Source organism: Phodopus roborovskii, unplaced genomic scaffold, assembly GCF_943737965.1.
Source record: "Phodopus roborovskii unplaced genomic scaffold, PHOROB, whole genome shotgun sequence".
In the NCBI taxonomy this organism is placed as follows: domain Eukaryota; kingdom Metazoa; phylum Chordata; class Mammalia; order Rodentia; family Cricetidae; genus Phodopus; species Phodopus roborovskii.
Genome location: NW_026126517.1, coordinates 42854002 through 42872787, shown reverse-complemented (window position 1 = coordinate 42872787; position 18786 = coordinate 42854002). Strand labels below are relative to the sequence as shown.

Sequence of the window (18786 nt, the reverse complement as noted above, 5' to 3'; positions counted from 1 at the left end):
ACAATCTGGGCATCCAGTTCTCCCCTTTCTGAATTCTTGTATTTTGGGTTTTCGGAGACAAGGTTTCTCTATGTAGCTCTGGATATCCTAGAACTCGCTCTGTAGACCAGGCTGGTTTCGAATTCACAGAGATCTGCCTGCCTTTGCCTCCTGAGTGCTGAAATTAATGGCATGTGCCACCACCTCCCAGCACCTTTCTGAATTGTAATGAAAGAGTTTCCTAGTTTGAAGGTGTGAGTCTGAGGCTGGGGATCTTGCATCCACTTATCTTTCTCAGTATATTACTGCTGCTACTGTCTTGAGTCTGGCTACCTCAGAAAAACAGCAAGGTTCTCCATCCCAGGGCACAAGAACTGTCCTTCCAGTTTGCTTGAGGCTTAGGTGAGTACAGGGATGGAGGAAGGTTCTGAGGTCATGGCTGAAGAGACAGCGGGAGAGGGCTTCCCAATGCTGTCCTCTTGTCTAAAGTGTCCTTTAAGGGCTGAGAGGACACCTTGATACTAGGCCTTTGAGAACATAAGGAAATGGAGAATTTTGTTAAGAGGGTATGTATGTTGGGGTACTGCAGTTTGAGGAATCTTTGTAATCAGAGTGATAGATAAGAATCTACTTTTCAGTTGTCAAATGAGACCTATGTGCAGTCAGATGCAAGGCATAAGAAATACTCGACTTGGCTCCTCTTCCTTGATACCACCCTGAAGTATAAGTAGGACTATTAAAGAGTTCTTACAAGTTCTCAGATTTCACTGTTTGCTTTTAACTCTCCGCAGTCTTCTCACTTTTCTTAGGCATTAGCATTTAATATTAAAATATTTAAGAATGCTTTGCTCTTATATTTTTGTTTTGCTGAATAGACTTTGTATTCAGACTATAAACATTTTATTGATTATGTGGTTTGTGTGTGTGTGCCTGTGCGTGCGTGCGTGCACACACACACACACACACACACACAGCCTTCGGCTTCTCATAGAAGAGTCTGGAAACGGTACTTGTGGTTACAAATCTGAAACTTACCTATCTATAAATTGAAGCTCCTTTTTATAATATCTCCCCCCCCCCTTTTTTTTTATTTGGTTTCTCAAGACAGGGTTTCTCTGTCCTGTCAATCCTGGTACTTGCTATGTAGACAAGACTGGCTTCAAAGTCACAGAGATCCACCTGCCTCTGTCTGAGTGCTGGCATTAAAGGTGTGCGCCACCACTGTCCAGCTCATAAAATCTTAACATGAAGTAAACTTTAATTTTATGATCTGTTCTATTCATTAAATGATTCAGAGTTAAATTTATATTATTACATATTGGACTTTTGGGTAAATGAATGAGGAAATGAAAAATATTTTTTAAATGAGTTGCTGGGAATCAAACACAGGGGCTTCAACACATTAGGCAAATGTCTTATCACTGAGTCATAGCAGCCCAGCAAAAAAATTGTAATCAACACTTTAAAATTTTTTCTCTTATTCTGCATAGCTCAGCTGTAACACTTAAATGAAAATAATTGTCTTGTTGACACCAAGAATTATGTGTATTTTATTTGACATATTTTCTGCAAAGTAATTTTAGAAAACTAGGGTTAGTCTGAACTGTGATTTAAGATTATACTTCTAACTAAAAGGAAGAATTGCTATTTATAGTTGTATACAAGGTGGATGGCAAAGATGTGTAATTACAAGAGACTTAAAGGAGACCAATGCTTTTAATGAGAAACCAGACCATTAACCTGCAAAAGAGACTGCGAAAGAGAATATGTTATAAAGGGAACATGTGTATGAATGTTTAATCTGTGGCTAGGATATTTGACTTGAGTCAGGTAAAACGCACAGCATCGTGGGTGTGCACTTAAATTCTTTTTGATACAGCTTTTGATAGATAGTCATCTTTGTAAGCTCACTCCTGAGGTGTGATTCCTGACCTCAAAACCCCGTGCAGCCATGGAATTTATAATCACAGGATACCATTAGAGATTGGGGAACAATGGAAAATAACACAATCCAAATGTTATGTTGTATTTTTCTTTTTATCAGTGTGCAGGTCCAACAAAAGCCCCTGGGTCTGTTTGACTTGTTCAAGTGTCCACTGTGGAAGGTACGTGACATATTTATTATTCATTACAATACTTGCTTTAAAAATTTGTCTGAAAGCTTTATATTACAGTATATTTAATATTTTAATCATAGCATGCCGTTTTTATTTTGTAGTGCTCTCTGGTTGAATACTTAGTTTTTGATACAGTGAGGGAAAATCTAGGGGGAATCCCTTTATGCTGCTATGCAGAATTACAATTTGGTGATTAAGACAACCTACTAGTAATTTTTGCTTGGGAAAATCTAGGAAACTTTTAAACCTTGAAACAAAAGTTTAGCAAATGATTGTTTTTAAGTCTGTTTAGTAGGCTAAGATATTCTGGGAGGGGGTTGAGATAGGATTTCTCTGTGTAACAACAGCTTTGGCTGTCTTGGAACTTGCTCTGTAGTTCAGTCTGGCCTTGAACTCTATTTCAAACCCCAGATTTTTTTTCTGGGAGAAGAAAACCCTAAAAAGAATGAAATACTTACAGATAACAGAATTTCCTTTGAAAGTGACCTCTTTCTGCAGTCACTCATTCTGCCTGAGATAGAACAAATATTTCAATTTAAACAGCTGCCTCTGAGTCTGGTCTTGGGATGTGGCTCTGTTGTTGACATGCATGAAGTTCTGAGTTCTGTTCTTAGCACTGCACAACACTTAGTGTGGTAATTATTTCTGTGTTCCCAGCTCTCACGAGATGGAGGCAGAAGGATCAGAAATTTAAGATGGTTATGATCAGCTTGGGTTATAGGCCATCCTCAGTTACATGAGACCCTGCCTCCAAACCAAACCAAACCAAACTAAACCGAAACAACAGACATTTTGTTTTTATGTAGATTTAGTAGCTCCCATTTTAGTCCTGAGTATTTCTTTGCAAGTTTTGGCTTCAAAATGCCATTACTTAGATATTTCAATAACTACTTCTAATTGTAACTCAAGGATAGTTCTACTGCAATTTAGCTTTAGAAATCATCTAGTCGAGAGGTGAGTCTGGTAGTTCATGCCTGTAGTTCTAACATGAGGGAGAATAATTGCTGAGAGTTGGAGGCCAGCCTGTGTGAGTTTCTAGGACAGTCAGAACTAAAGATTAAGGTCTTTGAGCCAGGCTGTGATGGCACACGCCTTTAATCCCAGTTCTCGGGAGGTCGAGGTAGGCAGGCAGATCTCTGAGTTTGAGGCCAGCCCGGCCTACAGAGTGAGTTCCAGGACAGCCAGGGCTACACAGAGGAACCCTGTCTGGAAAAACCAAAAAAGAAAGAAAAGAAAAAACAAACAAACAAACAAACAAAACCAATGAGATCTTCTCTCAAAAAATAAAACACAATTACTACCCCCCCCCCCCCAAAAAAGAGAGATGGATGGGTAGGGAGGAGATGTTCTACTTTGAATGTCTTTCAGCAGTCACCTATCAGCTAAATCACAGGGATTTAGGTCTATGCTGTATTTATTTGGAATTCCTATTGTTACTTTAAATCCTCATTGCGTGCAGAAAGCATTTTTGTTGTTCCATTATCTTGATTTTTCACATTGAGTGCTGGAATTGAGTATCCTTCCCATGAACACTTAAGAGTACTTTTGGAAAATGCTGTGTATCTTAATTGTGGCTGCTATGATTTCAAATATCTAGGATCTGGAGAACCTGAAATTATTTTGTACAGATAATTTTTTTTAAAAGACAAGTAGAAGCACTTAAATTCTGCACTGAAGATTAGGCTCCTTGATAATGCAGTAAGGGTTATGTGGCTCCTCCAGATATCAAAAAGTGTGCCATTTCTAAAGGTTGAAGGTCATATGCCAGTGGAAAGACCAGGACTTTTTGAGGAAAAAAAAACAAGGGGGAGAGATTAATAGATTAATGTTCTTGACAAATAGGAAACAACAAACAGTTCTCTGGGCTTTGGAAACTAAGTAGAAGTTTTCTAGACTCTATAGGTGAAGTCTTTGTAATCAAAGGCAAATTCAAATTTAGAAATACCTTTTTTTTTTTTTTTTTTTTTTTTTTTTTTTGAGTCAGGGGTTCTCTGTGTTTAATCCTGACTGTCCTGTAACTCACTCTGTAGATTAGGCTGACCTCAAACTCATAGAGATCCACCTATCTCTGCCTCCCCAGTGCTGGCATCAAAGGCATGCACTACCACCGTTTGTTGAGTTTAGAAATTTCACATATTTCCAGAGAAGTATGATTGCTGATTAAGCAGATAATGGAGAGCAGCAGTCAGATTTTGATCTTGGCATCTCTTATGTAATTTCAGTTGTTGCCAAATATACCCTTTCTCTCCTTCCCACTCCTCACCCCAGCAAATTCAGACTATCTGCTTACAGGGAAGTCTTACATGAATATTCTTTCAATTTAATGTTTCAGAACATGTGAGGTAAACATTCTACTGTTCTTTACATCACCATCCTGTTTTTAATTTCTTTTTTTTAAACTCTTTTAAATTCTTGAGATTGTTATTGGGATCTGTGACATACATGGTAAACTTGGCTACTTGTGTGACAGACCATGTGCCTAAAGAAGTTACAATCTAAAAACTATGAGAGAAATAACATTTTTTTTTAATATAAGGTAGCTTTATATAGTTAACTTCTTACTAGTGTGTTTGGGTATTAGCCAAAACATTGCTAATTTTAATGTCAAACATCAACAAATCTAATTTTATCACTGACATTTTTTTTAAAAAATTTTTTGAGACAGGGTTTCTCTGTGTAATTTTGGAGCCTGTCCTGGGTCTCACGCTGTAGACCAAGCTGACCTCAAACTTAGAGCACTGCCTGCTTCTGCCTCCTGAGTGCTTGGATTAGTGACCCACAACTGTCCGACCTATTACTGACCTTTTTAGTGACATTTAACTTTCAAATTTTATCTCTTTTCTCAAAATTTCTAGCTAGTATATTGGGTTTCACCATGACATCTTCATAATCAGATGTCAGTATCCTTTGCCTCGTCAGCCCCAAATAACACACAGAGATGCTGTATTAGATATAAAGCTGTTAGCCTGTTACTAGTGGTTCTTTATTGGCTAGCTCTGTCTTAAATAGTAACCCATTTCTATCAATATAAGTATTTCTACGTGGTTTTGGCTTACCGGAGAAAGTGTCCGGACCTTTTACTCCTTTTGGTCCTACATTTTGACTCTCCTACTACATCTCCCAGAATCCTCCTTGTCTCCTAGTCCCACCTATTATTTTTCTTTCCTATTTGCCAACAGTACTTTATTCATTAACCAATAAGAGAAACATATTTACAGAGTAATATTTCCCATCATCAGTATTATAATGAACATCTCTGTGCTACCAGTTTTCAAAGCCCTGAAGTGCTATTCCATTCATTACTGCATTCTTCATTTCCATTCTTCATGGTGTATGCTAAAAAGACAGAACATGGAGGAGCTTATACGAGTAGTTCACCTTTTCAGTTAAACAGCAAGCTCTTCCTAGCATGCAACAACATATTGCATCAGTAGTGCTTTTTGGGCCTACTCTCTAAGCAACTGGTTTATTATTTGGATTCTGAATAAACAGCAGGTAAATGTGTAAGGGGAAATGCTAGTGAAGTAACAGCACACACTCATTTTGAGCTATGGATTATTTAATTTCCCAGTAATCCATGTGGTGTATATACTGCAACCTCCAATCACAGGTGAGAAAACAATGACAAAAAGGTTAGCAACTCATTGTGCTTCTATGGATGCATGTGAAAAGCCTGACTGAAAAGTCTGGTTTCTAAGCATGTATCATTAATTGTTATTTTATTTTAAAACTCAATCTGGCTTTGGGAGACCGAGGATCTATGGTTTGAGTCCAGGTATAAATAGTATAAAAAAGTGATTGAGTTCATGAGTAGAGGTTAAGAGTGTAAGTCTACCTGGAATGTAGTGGCTTGAGCTGATTGCACACTACCACACTCCTTCCCAAGGTAAGTGAACCAGCGTTTGTTCTTACCACTTAAGGTTTTAAGTAATTCTTGCCATCTGCGGACTGGTTGTTTTCAAGGAACCTGGGATATTTTGTGTCCTAAGGGTTTTCTAGTAGAGGCCAGTGGCAGCATTCCAGTCTTTAGGTACAGTGTAGGTGAATTTGGGTACAAACTATATGCATATGGATGCTTACTTTGGTTTCAGTTTCCCTGCTGTAATAAAATGTTTTATTAGGGCTGGCGGGATAGATTAGTTGGTAAAAGCACTTGCCATCAAGCCTGATCCCCTTGGATGGACCTACTTGGTAGGAAAGAAGCCCACTCCCATGGGTCATTGGCTTATGCTTGTGCATCATGACATGCTCCCACCCCTACCCTCAAACTGTAATAAAACATGTTTTATTAAACTTGAGTTGTCTAGGTGATGGATACCTTTAATCCCAGACTTGGGAGGCAGAGGCATATGGGTCTCTGTGAGTTTTAAGACAGCCAGAGCTATACAGAGACACCCTGTTATGAAAAACCAAAAACCACCAAAGCAGGAAAAAAACCAAAACAAAAAACTTGAGTTGGAAAGCTACAAAACAAATGCAGTTTTTCTAAACTTAAGTTGATTTGTGTTTTGTTCTAAACAAATGCATTTCCATGAGTATTGATGATGAGTCATTCAGAGAAAAGGTTTGAAGCTATATCTAGGAGAACATAGACTGCCCTACTTATTGTCTGACTTTCACAATGTAGGTGCAATTCCAGCATAGAGCTCTGTGAAAGAAGGTTTATTAATTTTGTATACAGAGTTTATTTACTTATTTTTTATAACTCAAGCTAGGTCCTTACAATTTGAGAAAACCTTAACAAGGGGGGAAAAAAAACTATAGGGAAAGCATCAGCATAGACATTAATAGTGGTAATGTAAATAGCACTGAAATATATCACCAGATGATTCGTTTTTTTTTTTCAAGCATTCTCATTTTAATTTGGTTAACAATCAACTTCATCATCGTTTACTTTTACAAAGCGATATTTAAATTAAAATAAGATTTTCTCTTTGCTTTGTAAGGTATGTGAATGGCCATGCAAAAAAACATTATGAAGATGCACAGATACCCTTACCCAACCATAAGCGATCAGAAAAGCAAGAGAAAGCTCAGCATACAGTGTGTATGGATTGCAGTAGCTACAGCACATACTGGTAAGTTAATATTTTCTGGAAATGGTATTGTTTTAACAAATGTGTTCTTACAAGTTAAGCTTCGTTTGAAAGATTATTTTGATAATCTTCCTTATTTCATTGTGTCTCTGTTCTCTTCTACTTCTCAGAAGGTAAATGTCAAGAATTTAGTGTTACCAGCTCAGCATTTCAGGCTTTTTTCCACTGTAAAGTATCTTACACTTTAAGAGGAAGTTGGAGATAGCCTTGCCAGGAAGTGTATGTTGGCATTTCTAGCAGTCTGCAGGCTGATTCTGAGTTAGAGGTCACCTTGGGCTACAAAGCTGTGTCCAAAAAGTATAGATTGGAAGTCTTGCTGTCTCCTTGTAATATAATGTACATTTCTATTTCATGTAAATGGTAGTGAGCTATTCGTAACAAGTGGGCTATTCAAGCTGCAAATTAACATTCAACAATTTGTTACCTGTGAGGTATATGCATAGAAGTTGGAATTTGCAGTTTCCAGTGTGAAGCAAATATTTTTCCCTGATCTTAAATTATGATGAATACTTTTTTTTATTTGTTTTATTTTTTTGTTTTTGCTTTTTTTTTGAGGCAGGGTTTCTCTATAGCTTTGGAGCCTGTAGAATTTGATCTGTAGACCAGGCTGCCTTCAAATTCATAGAGATCCTACTGTCTCTGCCTCCCAAGTTTGGGATTAAAGGCATGTGCCACCATGGCCTAGCTAGTTGTTTTAGTTTCAATTCTAAGGGTTGCTGACAGGGGGTTGGGGGACCATTTAGGAGATACTTTTAGAGTTGTTTATTATGTATTTGCTAAATAGTCCTTCAAGGGACCATACCCTCACCCAGCCCCCTGCTTTAGCCATGTCAGGCTGCAGAAAAGACCTAACAAGGCAAAGGCCCTTGAACCAGCATTTATGCTTAGTTGTTCTGGCCTTCTGACCTTGCAGGAGCTGCCCTAGGTCAGATTCCCTCCATGTGGCAAGGAAGCAATCAGAAGTTAGCTGGTGAGACTCGATGTGCTTTCCGGCTCAGGGATAAAAGTGATTCAGAGAGATAACCTTCCTGGGAGGGCTTATAGGCCGTAGCAATCAACATAGGACAGGTCGCCCAGGCCCGGAAGTGCACCAATCCTGAGATTGTTGCAAAACTGTAGACATTCCTCTTGCTCTACTCAATATCATCCTTGGGGTTCTTCTTACCCTGATCCACCTGAAAGACCCAAGTTAATGCAGTTAATAATACAACTTTTATTTTTGCACCAGAATGGGTCTCTTGGTGATTTGGGGGTTCAGAATTTAGGCACAACAGTCCTCAAATGTTACACGAGGGGAGTACTGAGCAGAAATGGGGATTTAAAGTCCAAATATCCCTGTTGACTTGCGTGTGGTAAGAGGGGTTTGAGACAGGGCTTTGCTATGTGGCCCAGGCTGGCTCCTACCTCAGCTTCCTGAGTGCTGGGCTTATAAAACCACACCCATTTCCAGGTGTCTCCTGAGACCACATTTTGTTTGAGGGGCATGCTGATCCTTTTTCACACTGTAGTTAACTGTGGGAAGATGTCCAGCACAGAGAAGAAAGTTAGACCAGTGCCTTTTGAAGTCTTTTAATGTTTTACAGGTTTAGCATAGTTAAAATTTGACTACTGACCCAGTCTGTTAAAGGTTTACATATCCCCATCCTCGTCATAGGTTGGTCATATCAACCAGTTTGGTGCAGGAGCTGACAGCATTTGTTCCTGATTTCAGTTAGTGGTGTTCATGGGGTGCTCAAAAGGAGCTTTGTCAACAGTTAATCTGTATGCTATAAAAAGCTTGCTGGTGGGTTTCTTGCTATTGGTATGGTTCTGAGGAAATGGCAAATCTTAAGGATCAATTTAATGGATTGAAATTATTTTCATAGGGCTCTATAAGAACATCTATTATATATTTCAGTGGCTTTGTATTTTTGCTAACCTGACACTGCAATTTAATTTCTTTTACATTGCTGTAGTATACAAAGGTACTAGGAATAATTCCATGGCCAAATTGAATTAGAAAATCTTGAACCTTGGTGGAGAATGCACCCGGGAGTGGCAGAAGCTTCTTGGCCAATTGCCAGTCTTTTGTGTGCAGTCAAATAGAGCTGCAAGTGTATGGATACCCAGAGCTTCTGAAATGCAGGAAGGAAGCTTCAGCTGGAGGGGTCACATTAGTGCTGCATTTTGGGCTTGAGAACAGAATGCCAGGAACCACACTGCAAAGTGACATTGCCATATAAATACCCCCAAAGGAATTGGTGATTGTTGTGAGTTTATAAAGCTTTGGTTGAAAGTAATATTTTTCCTATGCTTTAACTGTTACAGAGAAACAGATTTTTCTGAGTAGGGGTATTGTATCATTTCTCAATGTAGTTTAGGATTTTCCTTGTACATTAGTTTCCAATGGCTAGACTGAATGATAAGGTCCAAAGGTTTGAATATTTGATTATTAAGCATTTTAAGTTCTTCCTCATCTTCCCCTAGTAGTACAGATTGAACCCAGTGCCTTGGACATGCTCAGCAAACACTACTGAATTGTATCCCAGTCTATTTTTATTAGACAAGGTTTTACTAAAACATTCAGGTTGGGCTTGAGCTTTCTCTGTAGGATCCCAGGATTTAGCCTCTCAAATAACTGGGATTATAGATGTGAGCCACCACACCCAACTTCGAAGACTTCCCCACCCCTTTGTGGCTTACCTTATAAGATATTCTCAGGGTAACAGTTATTGCCTATATGTGTTTTTTGTGCACATGTGTGTAGAGGTAATATTTGTTGAGTTGTCATTGCTTAGGTGCCATCACCTTGTTGTTTGGAGACAGGGTCTCTGGGATTTAGGTTAGACAAGGCTGTCTGCCCAGAGAGTTCAAGGGATCTTCCTGTCTGCCTGCTCAGGGCTGGGGTTACAGACAACCTTGGTTTTTTTACATGGATATTGGAGATCACATAGGTCCTTAGAGTATGTACTGTACCAATTGCACCATTTCTGTAGTCCCTGTTTATAGTTTTTGTCTTTGTTTTCTTTTTTCCAAGAGTCTTGTTCTGACCTTTGCTTGCATGTGAAATTAACACTGCAAATTCCCTTTTCCTTCACTCTACTGAATGAACGTCTAGCTCCTGGGATACTAGTCATTTCCTGCTACATGTTGGTAGTTTGTTAATCTCTTTGGAGATTGCAGAAACCATTGCTTGGATTCTTTTTGCCTCCTTGTCTTATGCAGACTAAGCAGTGTATGTATGAATGATGAAGGGCCAGGGCAGGAGCTCAGTACTAAAGTGCTTGCCAAGTGTGTGGAAGGCCTAATTCAGTCTCTAGTATGGGGTGGAGAATACTTGGTCAGCTTCCTTTTTAAAGAGGGAAAGGTTGTACCAAATCTGTTAACATTGTGCCCATTGATCATCACAGAGGACTGAAGCCACAGGATTAAAGGCTAAATTCCTTTCCCTCTGCAGATAGGCATCTTTGAGGGAGCTCCTTTCCATTCTGATAGATAGAAGCAGAGCCTCCAAAGAGAAAGCATATATGGTAAAAGTTGTGGTTTGGTACAAACCCACTCCCTGAGAAAATCCAATTAGCATGAAACAGATAAATGAATATTTCAATAAAAGTGAAAATCTCCCCAAGATTTTCATATGCAGGCTAATTTTCAATTTATCATTTGTTAAGTAATGTTTCGACCTTCCCATGCTGTTCTCCTCCCTACCTAGTACAGATGGAGTCACATGTGGTATACGTTATTGCAGTTGAAAAGAAGCACAAATTAAAATTAGTTTTATGTAAGTAGACATATGAAGGCAGTAGATTAAAAATATCAATTAATTGATATTTGATTTAGTCAACTTTAATCCTTATGAACAGTAGCTGAATGAGAAAGAATTATGAAAAGAATGTTAAAATTACTATGTCTTTTCCCCAAATGCATTATTTCAAACTGTTATGAAATATGAACTAATTCATGTCTAAAAAACTACTTGTATTTCAGATTATTTTTTATTACACCTGGCCTGCTTTATCATTTTAACAGTTATGATTTAAAAAATAAATTTATTGTTACATAAACTCCTTAAATGTAGATTTGATTCTCCCCTCCCTTTTTGGGTATTTCGAGACAGAGTTTCTCTGCATAGCCTTGGCCACCCTGGAACTTACTCTGTAGATCAGGCAGGCTGGTCTTGAACTCAGAACTCAGAGAGATCTCCCTGCCTCTGCTTGGATTAAAGTCATGTGCCATCACTACCCAGGTTTGCTTGTTTCTTTTTTCCCCTCTTTTTGTTTTTTGTTTTCTTCTTTTTTTTCTATCTCTCCCTTTTAAGGTGGGGTCTAGCTCTGTGGTTCAAGACTGGCTTTGTTCCTCAGTGTTGGGATTACTTTCCCCTCTTGCTTGTTTCCCTCCTTTTCCCTTGGGAGGGGTTGGCAAAGCTAGCCTGGACTCCTGGGCTCAGGCAGTCCTGAGTAACCAACCAGGCCACAGGCATAGGCACAGGCTATCAGTGTTTAAACATTGGAAAGCAGGAAGAGATTGACTTAAGAATTGTGTTTTGAAGTTTAAAAAGAAACTTTGTAATACAGGCGACCTCAAATCATGAAAGACTTGTTTAATAAGCCACTGCTTATCTGATTTTTAACAGAGGATGGGTGTTTTATCTGAGTGTACTCTTTTCATTTCCATAATTGGATATTTGAGGCCAAGATATTAGAACTTAATAAAAGAATACACACACACACACACACACACATACACACACACACACACACACACACACACACACGATATCTGAAGATTTTCTTTTGAATTTTAACTTTAATAAGTTTGAAACATGAAATCATCAGAATGTTCTTCAGAATCTCTTCCTCTCTGAGACAGGGTTTCTCTGTGGCTTTGGAGGCTGTCCTGGAACTAGCTCTATAGACCAGGCTAGTCTCAAACTCCAGAGATCCACCTGAGTCTGCCTCCTGAGTACTGGGACCAAAGGACTAAAGGTGTGCACCACCATTGCCTGGCCAGAATCTGTCATTTATAATAAAGTGTTTGGTTATATTTGTAAACATCAAAATGTTTTGCATTTGAATGAAAAGGAATTTAAAACTTAGGAAATCTGTCCCTTTTGTGAAGGTACGTTCTATAGTCTAGGTGTGTCCTTTTGTGATATCAAACATGCCAGTTATATGAAGTGTTTGCTCCTCCTCTATTGCTTAACAATGTTGCTTCATTTGCATAATGGTTCCTTCTTGTTTCAGATGAATGAAGAATAGATTCATTAGGTATATTTTCTTAGTTCATCAAGAATTTGATGTGAAACCTTACGGCGTTAGTAACTTCCATACTGCCATCAACAATGCTGGAGAGATGGCTCAGAGGTTAAGAGCACTGGTTGATTTCCCAGAGGTCCTGAGTTCAATTCATAGCAACCACATGGTAGCTCACAACCATCTATAATAAGATCTGGTGCCTTCTTCTGGCATGCAGGTATACATGCAGGCAGAACACTGTATACATAATAAATAATCTTTAAAAATTACCATCAATAACAACGGAAAAACAACAAATGCAGTACACAGAATGTTAAAGTTAAGAAACAGGTAGAGATTTTTCTTTCTTTTTGGTGTGATATGTGTGTTAATTAGTGTAGTAGCAATTGGGAAGCTAAATGTCAGGAGTGTAATTGAGAAATTTAATAATTTTTATTTTATTAAGAAAAATTTAAGCAGCCCCATGTGGCTAGTATTGGATAACTTAGCCTCAGCATATCAGAATTTAACATTGTAACTAAATTAATTCTATGAAACTTCAAAAACTTAAAGGAAGAAATCTGATAGAAGCTTCAGAAAGAAGCCACTTTCAAAATAATTTTTGTAAATTAAAATAATTGCAAATAATTGTGCCTTAAAAATGAACTTATTAAGGTATTTTAACAGTTATATATTTAAAAAGTAGAGTTAATTTTACTTGAAGTCAGCCAATATTCATTATCAAAAAAGCCACAGATTATTTTTATCTTATAAGTATTAAAAAAAACAACCCCAGTTTTTAAATAAATCTGCTGTTATCAAATATGCTCTCTGATTTTAAAAAAGTTTTATTTTTTAAATTCATATACATGTGTGTCTAAGTGTGTGCCACATGTATGTGAAGATGCCTGTGGAGGTCAAAGGAAGGGTTGGTTGCATTCCTGGGAGCTGGAGTTAGAGGTGGTTTGTGAATCCATCCATTGTGGGTGCCGGGAATTGAACTTTGTAAATGTTATTTTTCATTTTAATGTTCAATTTAACTAAATTTTCTTGTTTTGCTATTGTTTCTTTTCCCCTTTTCTACTAAATAAATGAGCCTTTCTCTTTACCTGAAAAGTAGTCTGTTATGAAGTCACTGAAAATCACTAAATATAAAAGGCCATATAAGTATAAATATAATAGCTTAACAGTTGGTCCAGTAATATAGACAGTCTGTGACTATTAAGAGGTACTGAATTTTGGGTTCCTTGTGCAGCAAATACTATCTAAATCTTGCCTGGTTTCTCCCATCACAGTTTCTCAGTTAAGTCACAAAGAAGCCATGAGGAGAGCTTTCTGTGGTACATTTTAGCTAGACTTGGTGCAGCACTTGCATTATCATGTGTCAGGGCATACATCCATTTGGTTTGTTCTTGGGCCAGGGAGGAATTATAAATCAAGATGTATTTAAATCAAGAAGTAGGAGATTGGAGAGGAGTAAAGGAAGAAAACCAACATTACCAGGAGGTGATGGTGCACACCTTTAGTTCTAGCACTCGGGAAGACATTTATTGATTCTCTATACTCCTTCGGTGTAGTGTGGTAAAATCACATATTATAAAAATTACATCCTAATAAGTAAGTGTGCTTATTAGTGACATAAAAGTGCTTACACGCAGGGCAGTTGTAAATACTTACAAAAAAGTGTGTGTGTGTGTGTGTGTGTGTGTGTGTGTGTTTCTGTTTTGCCTGTATGTATGTCTGTGCACTTTTATGTGTGTCTGGTGCCCTTGGAGGCCAGAAGGCGGCACTGAATTTCCTGGGATTGGAGTTACAGACTATTTTGTGCTGCCGTGTAGGTGTTGGGATTTGAACCTGGATCCTCTGGAAGCAGCTATCTTTTTATCCCAGTGTAGAAACTTTATAAAGTGTTTTAAAAATCATGGAAAGAAGTACAAATGTAGTTCTTTTAAAAAATTAAGCCCTTTAAAAACATTATTTATGCTGGGCAAGGTGGTGTATGCTGTTAAGCCAAGCACTTGGGAGGTAGAATCAGGAAGAACTCTGAGTTTGAGGCCAGCCTGGTCTACAAAGTGAATTCCAGCCCTAACATGTGGAGGTTGGGGACAATGTACAGGAATTGGTTCTCTGCTTCCATCACGGAAGTTTCAGGTTATCAGGCTTGGTGGCAAACACTAACCACTGATCCCTCTTACCTGTCCAAATTTAGTTACTGTTTATAGTTGAGTAAAATTGTATTAGTTAACAATACAGTGTAATATTAAATAACTTTAGAACAGGTAGATTCTTAGATGATATAAATTGTCAGTGTGTATAACAGAGAAATCATGTAATCCTCCTATGTATGCAGATGGACTGAGAAAGAAATCAGGGAAAGAATACCTTTCACAGTAGCCTCAAATAATATAAAATATCTTGTGATAACTCTAACTAAGCAAGTGAAAGTCATGTATGATAAAAACCTTAAACCACTGAAGAAAGAAATTGGAGATATCAGAAGATGAAAGATTTCCCATGCTTATGGATCAGTAATATTAATATAGTAAAATGGTCATTCTACCAAAAGCAATATACAGATTCAGTGCAATCCTCATTAAAATTCTAACACAGTTCTTCTCAGGTCTTAAATCTTTGCTTTATATGGAAACACACACACAGACATACAAAACAAACAAACAAACAAACAAAAAACACCCAGGATAGCTAAAATAATACTGAATTACATAAAAGCAGCTGGAGGTATCACTACCCCTTTTTTCAAGTTGTACTTTGAGCTATCGAAATAAAAACAGCATGGTATAGACACAAAAACAGACATATTGGGTCAACGGAATCTAATTGAAGACCTAGACATAAATGCACATACATATGGCACCTGATTTTTTATAAAGAAGCCAGAAAACCATACATGTAAAAAGACAGCATCATCAACAAATGCTGGTCAGACTGGACAGCTGCATGTAGAAGAATGCAAATAGATCTATACTTATTACCCTGCACAAAATTCAAGTTTAAGTAGATCAAAGACCTCAACATAAAACCAGATACACTGAGCCTGATAGAAGAGGAAGTGGAGAGTAACCTTTAACTCATTGGCAGACTTTCTGAATAGAATACCATTAACATAGGCACTAAGAACAAGTAACAAATGGGACCTCATGAAACGGAGGAACCTCTCCAGGTCAAAGGACACTGTCATTCAGACAAAGCAGCAGGCTACAGAATGGGAAAAGATTTTTACAAACTACACATCCAATAGAGGACTAATATCAAAAATATATTAACTCAAAAAAACTAGATATCAAGAAAATATAATCCAATTTAAAAATAGGGTACATATTTAAACAAAGAATTCTCAAAAAATTAATCTCATGGCTAAGAAGCAATTAAAGAAATGTTCAACACCCTTAGTCATTAGGAAAATGCAAATCAAAACTACTTCCCCCCACACCCCCACCCCAAGACAGGGTTTCTCTGTGGCATTGGAGCCTGTCCTGGAGCTAGTTCTTCTAGATCAGACTGGCTTCCAATTCACAGAGCAGACTGGCTTCCAATTCACAGAGATGCCTGTCTCTGCCTCCCAAGTGCTGGGATCAAAGGCATGCACCACCAACACTCGGCATAAGCTACTTTGAGATTATATTTTACATCTGTCAGAATGGCTAAGATCACTAACAAAAGTGACAGCTCATGCTGACAAACATGGAACATGGGGAACCCTCCTCCATTGCTGGTAGGAGTGCAAACTTGTACAGTTACTATGGAAATCAGTGTGGCAGTTCGGCAAGAGGATGGGAATCTTAGCCATTGCAAGATCCAGCCATATCACTCTTGGGCATATATACTCAAAGGCTGTTTTATCCTAATGCAGGAACACTTGCTCAGCCATGTTCACTGCAGTTCCGTTCATAATAGCCAGAAACTGGAAACACCTTAGATGTCCCTCAACAAAAGAATTCATAAAGAAAATGTGTTACACCTGCACAGTGAAGCAGTATTTAGCCATTAAACAATTGTGAAATTCATAGGCATATGGATGGAACTAGAAAAAAAATACAGCCCCAGAGAGACAATATGTTATGCATTTGCTTGTATGTGGATATTAGCTGTTAAGTCAGTGATAACCAATATACTATCCATAGAACCACAGGGGTGAGTAAGGGACTAGGGAGGACAGATAACTCTCCTGTTGTGGAATATTAGCTGAAGATGTGTATGCTGTGGAATATTTGTTTAATGATGCAGAGATGTGTTGCATTCTTTTCTGTTGCATTTGTTTAACTCTGTGAAGCTGTGCTACTTTGCCTGCCAAAAACACGTGATTGGTCTAATAAGAGCTGAAGGGTCAATAGAAAGGCAGGAGAAAGGATAGGTGGGGCTTGCATGCAGAAAGAATAAATAGGGGGAGACATCTAGGCATGAGTGGGGATCAAGAAAAGGCGGAAAGAAGGACAGTAGGGGCAAGCCACCCAGCCAGCCCTGAAGTAAGAAGAAAGATATATAGAATAGAAAAAGGAAAAGCCCAGAGGCAAAGCATAGTTAAAGAGAAGTAGGATAATTTAAGGTAGAAAAGCCAGCTAGAAACAAACCAAACTAAGACCAGACATTCATAAGTAAGAATAAATCTCCATGTATAAATTTGGGAGCTGGTGGTGGACCCCCAAAGAGTTTAAAAAAAAACCAAAAACCAACTACACTCTTCCTAAGAAAGGGAAACAGAATAGATAGTTATGGATGGATGATGGGGTTGGAGGATTTGTAGATGAAAATTTAGTTTCCTTCAAGGGAGTTCCACTGGAGAAAGAAACTACTCTTAAGGTAGGCTGTATGCCCAGCAGTAGATGGGCAACAGAAAACAACCCAACAGCATCTTCAGAGGTTCCTTCTCTTACAGTGTTGTGACAGAACTTTTCATTTTCCTTTTTAAAAATTTTATCTTTTCATTTTATTTATACATACACCACCCTCTCTCTCCCCCACCTCCCTGCCTTCCCCTCCCCTCCCCTCCCCTCCCCTCCCCTCCCTCCCTACTTTCTTCCTTCCCTCCAGATCCTTTGTGTATAAATTAAGGGCTTACTGTTTTTATGTGATTCCTGAGCGTGCAAATGTGGGTCTCTAATTTTTGTATATTGTCTTGAGCTCTTTTCCTTCTGTTTGTTCTGTTCATTTCTGATGTGTTTTTGCTTTATTATAGTATGTTATGTTATTATCCTTCATAAATCCATTTGTTTTCTAATGAGGCAGAAAGGGAGTGAGTCTGATGGGAGGGGAGGAGGGGAGGCATTGAGAGTAGTAGAGGGACGTGAGACATTCAGAATATATTATGTTAGAAGAAAATCTATTTTCAGTAAAAGAGGGGAGTAGATACAGAGCCTGCAGGATGGCTCACTGGATAAGGTGCTTAACCACCAAGCCTGACACCCAAGTGCAGTCTCTAGGACCTAAATCATGGGAAGATGGAGCCTACTTTTGCCTGTTGTTCTAGTACATGGGTGTGGCATACATGCATACAGACAGAAACAGAATAAATGAATAAGTGAAAGTAAAATAAATTAAACTTGTAGATCATGCTATTTTTTTATTATTAAAAGTCTTCCAATAAATGGGGTGCTAAGTTTTTTTTTCTCTTAGTTGCATTTATATTGATGAGAAAACTGACTCATGAGAGGAGTTGATTTGATTCAGATTTGAAATTTTATCAATTACTGTTCATGTAATCTATGAACTCTTGTAAAACTTGTATTATCTCATGAAATTCAAATGGGTGCTATGTAAACTAAAACTCAGGAGTTTATCTGTATGAACTTAATAGCATTCTTCACGTTTTTCTCAAGTGCTGCAAATTTACATAATGCTGATACAGTGATTATTATTTGATGTGAAACTTGGGCTGTTCCTCCTGCTTTAGCCTCTTGACTGCTGGCATTAGGTGTGGCTGCCAACACACCTTACTTGATATCAGGATAAACCTTGGTAAACTCTTCCACAACTCAAGCAGCCAGTGTTGGCAGAAAGTATGTGGTCATTAAACTCATTACCTTCTATTTATTTAGATAATTCTGTAAACTGATGAATTACATTTGTGTATTTATCTTAAACACTTTTCATCACTGCCTCCGTGATATATAAATGATTTCAGGTCATATATATGTGCAATTAATATACCATGGTGGAACAAATTAAAAAGGGAAACAATTGTAAGAAATCTGACATAGTACTGATAGAAATTTTCCTATCTATCTGGAAGTGAAAGATGTAAAAACAAATCTCAAAATGTTTGCACATGACTTTGACTTGTTTCATTTTGCAGTGCTGGGATCACATAAAGCAATGCACTGCTAAGCTAGAGCTCTCACCTGAGATCAATTTTTTGTTAAGGTT

At 38.0% G+C, this 18786-nt stretch overlaps 1 protein-coding gene across 3 annotated transcripts in view; it reads left to right on the top strand.

The window, feature by feature from the left end:
• Usp3 (ubiquitin specific peptidase 3) overlaps positions 1 to 18786 on the top strand; it is a 73341-nt gene that overhangs the window by 20275 nt on the left and 34280 nt on the right. Inside the window, exons 2-3 of one of the 3 annotated variants that reach the window (XM_051197822.1) lie at positions 2024 to 2084; positions 7043 to 7174. In XM_051197822.1, the coding sequence (XP_051053779.1) occupies positions 2024 to 2084; positions 7043 to 7174 (193 nt within the window). The remainder of the gene's footprint in view (positions 1 to 2023; positions 2085 to 7042; positions 7175 to 18786) is intronic. The other 2 variants (XM_051197823.1, XM_051197824.1) reach the window with 2 other exon arrangements.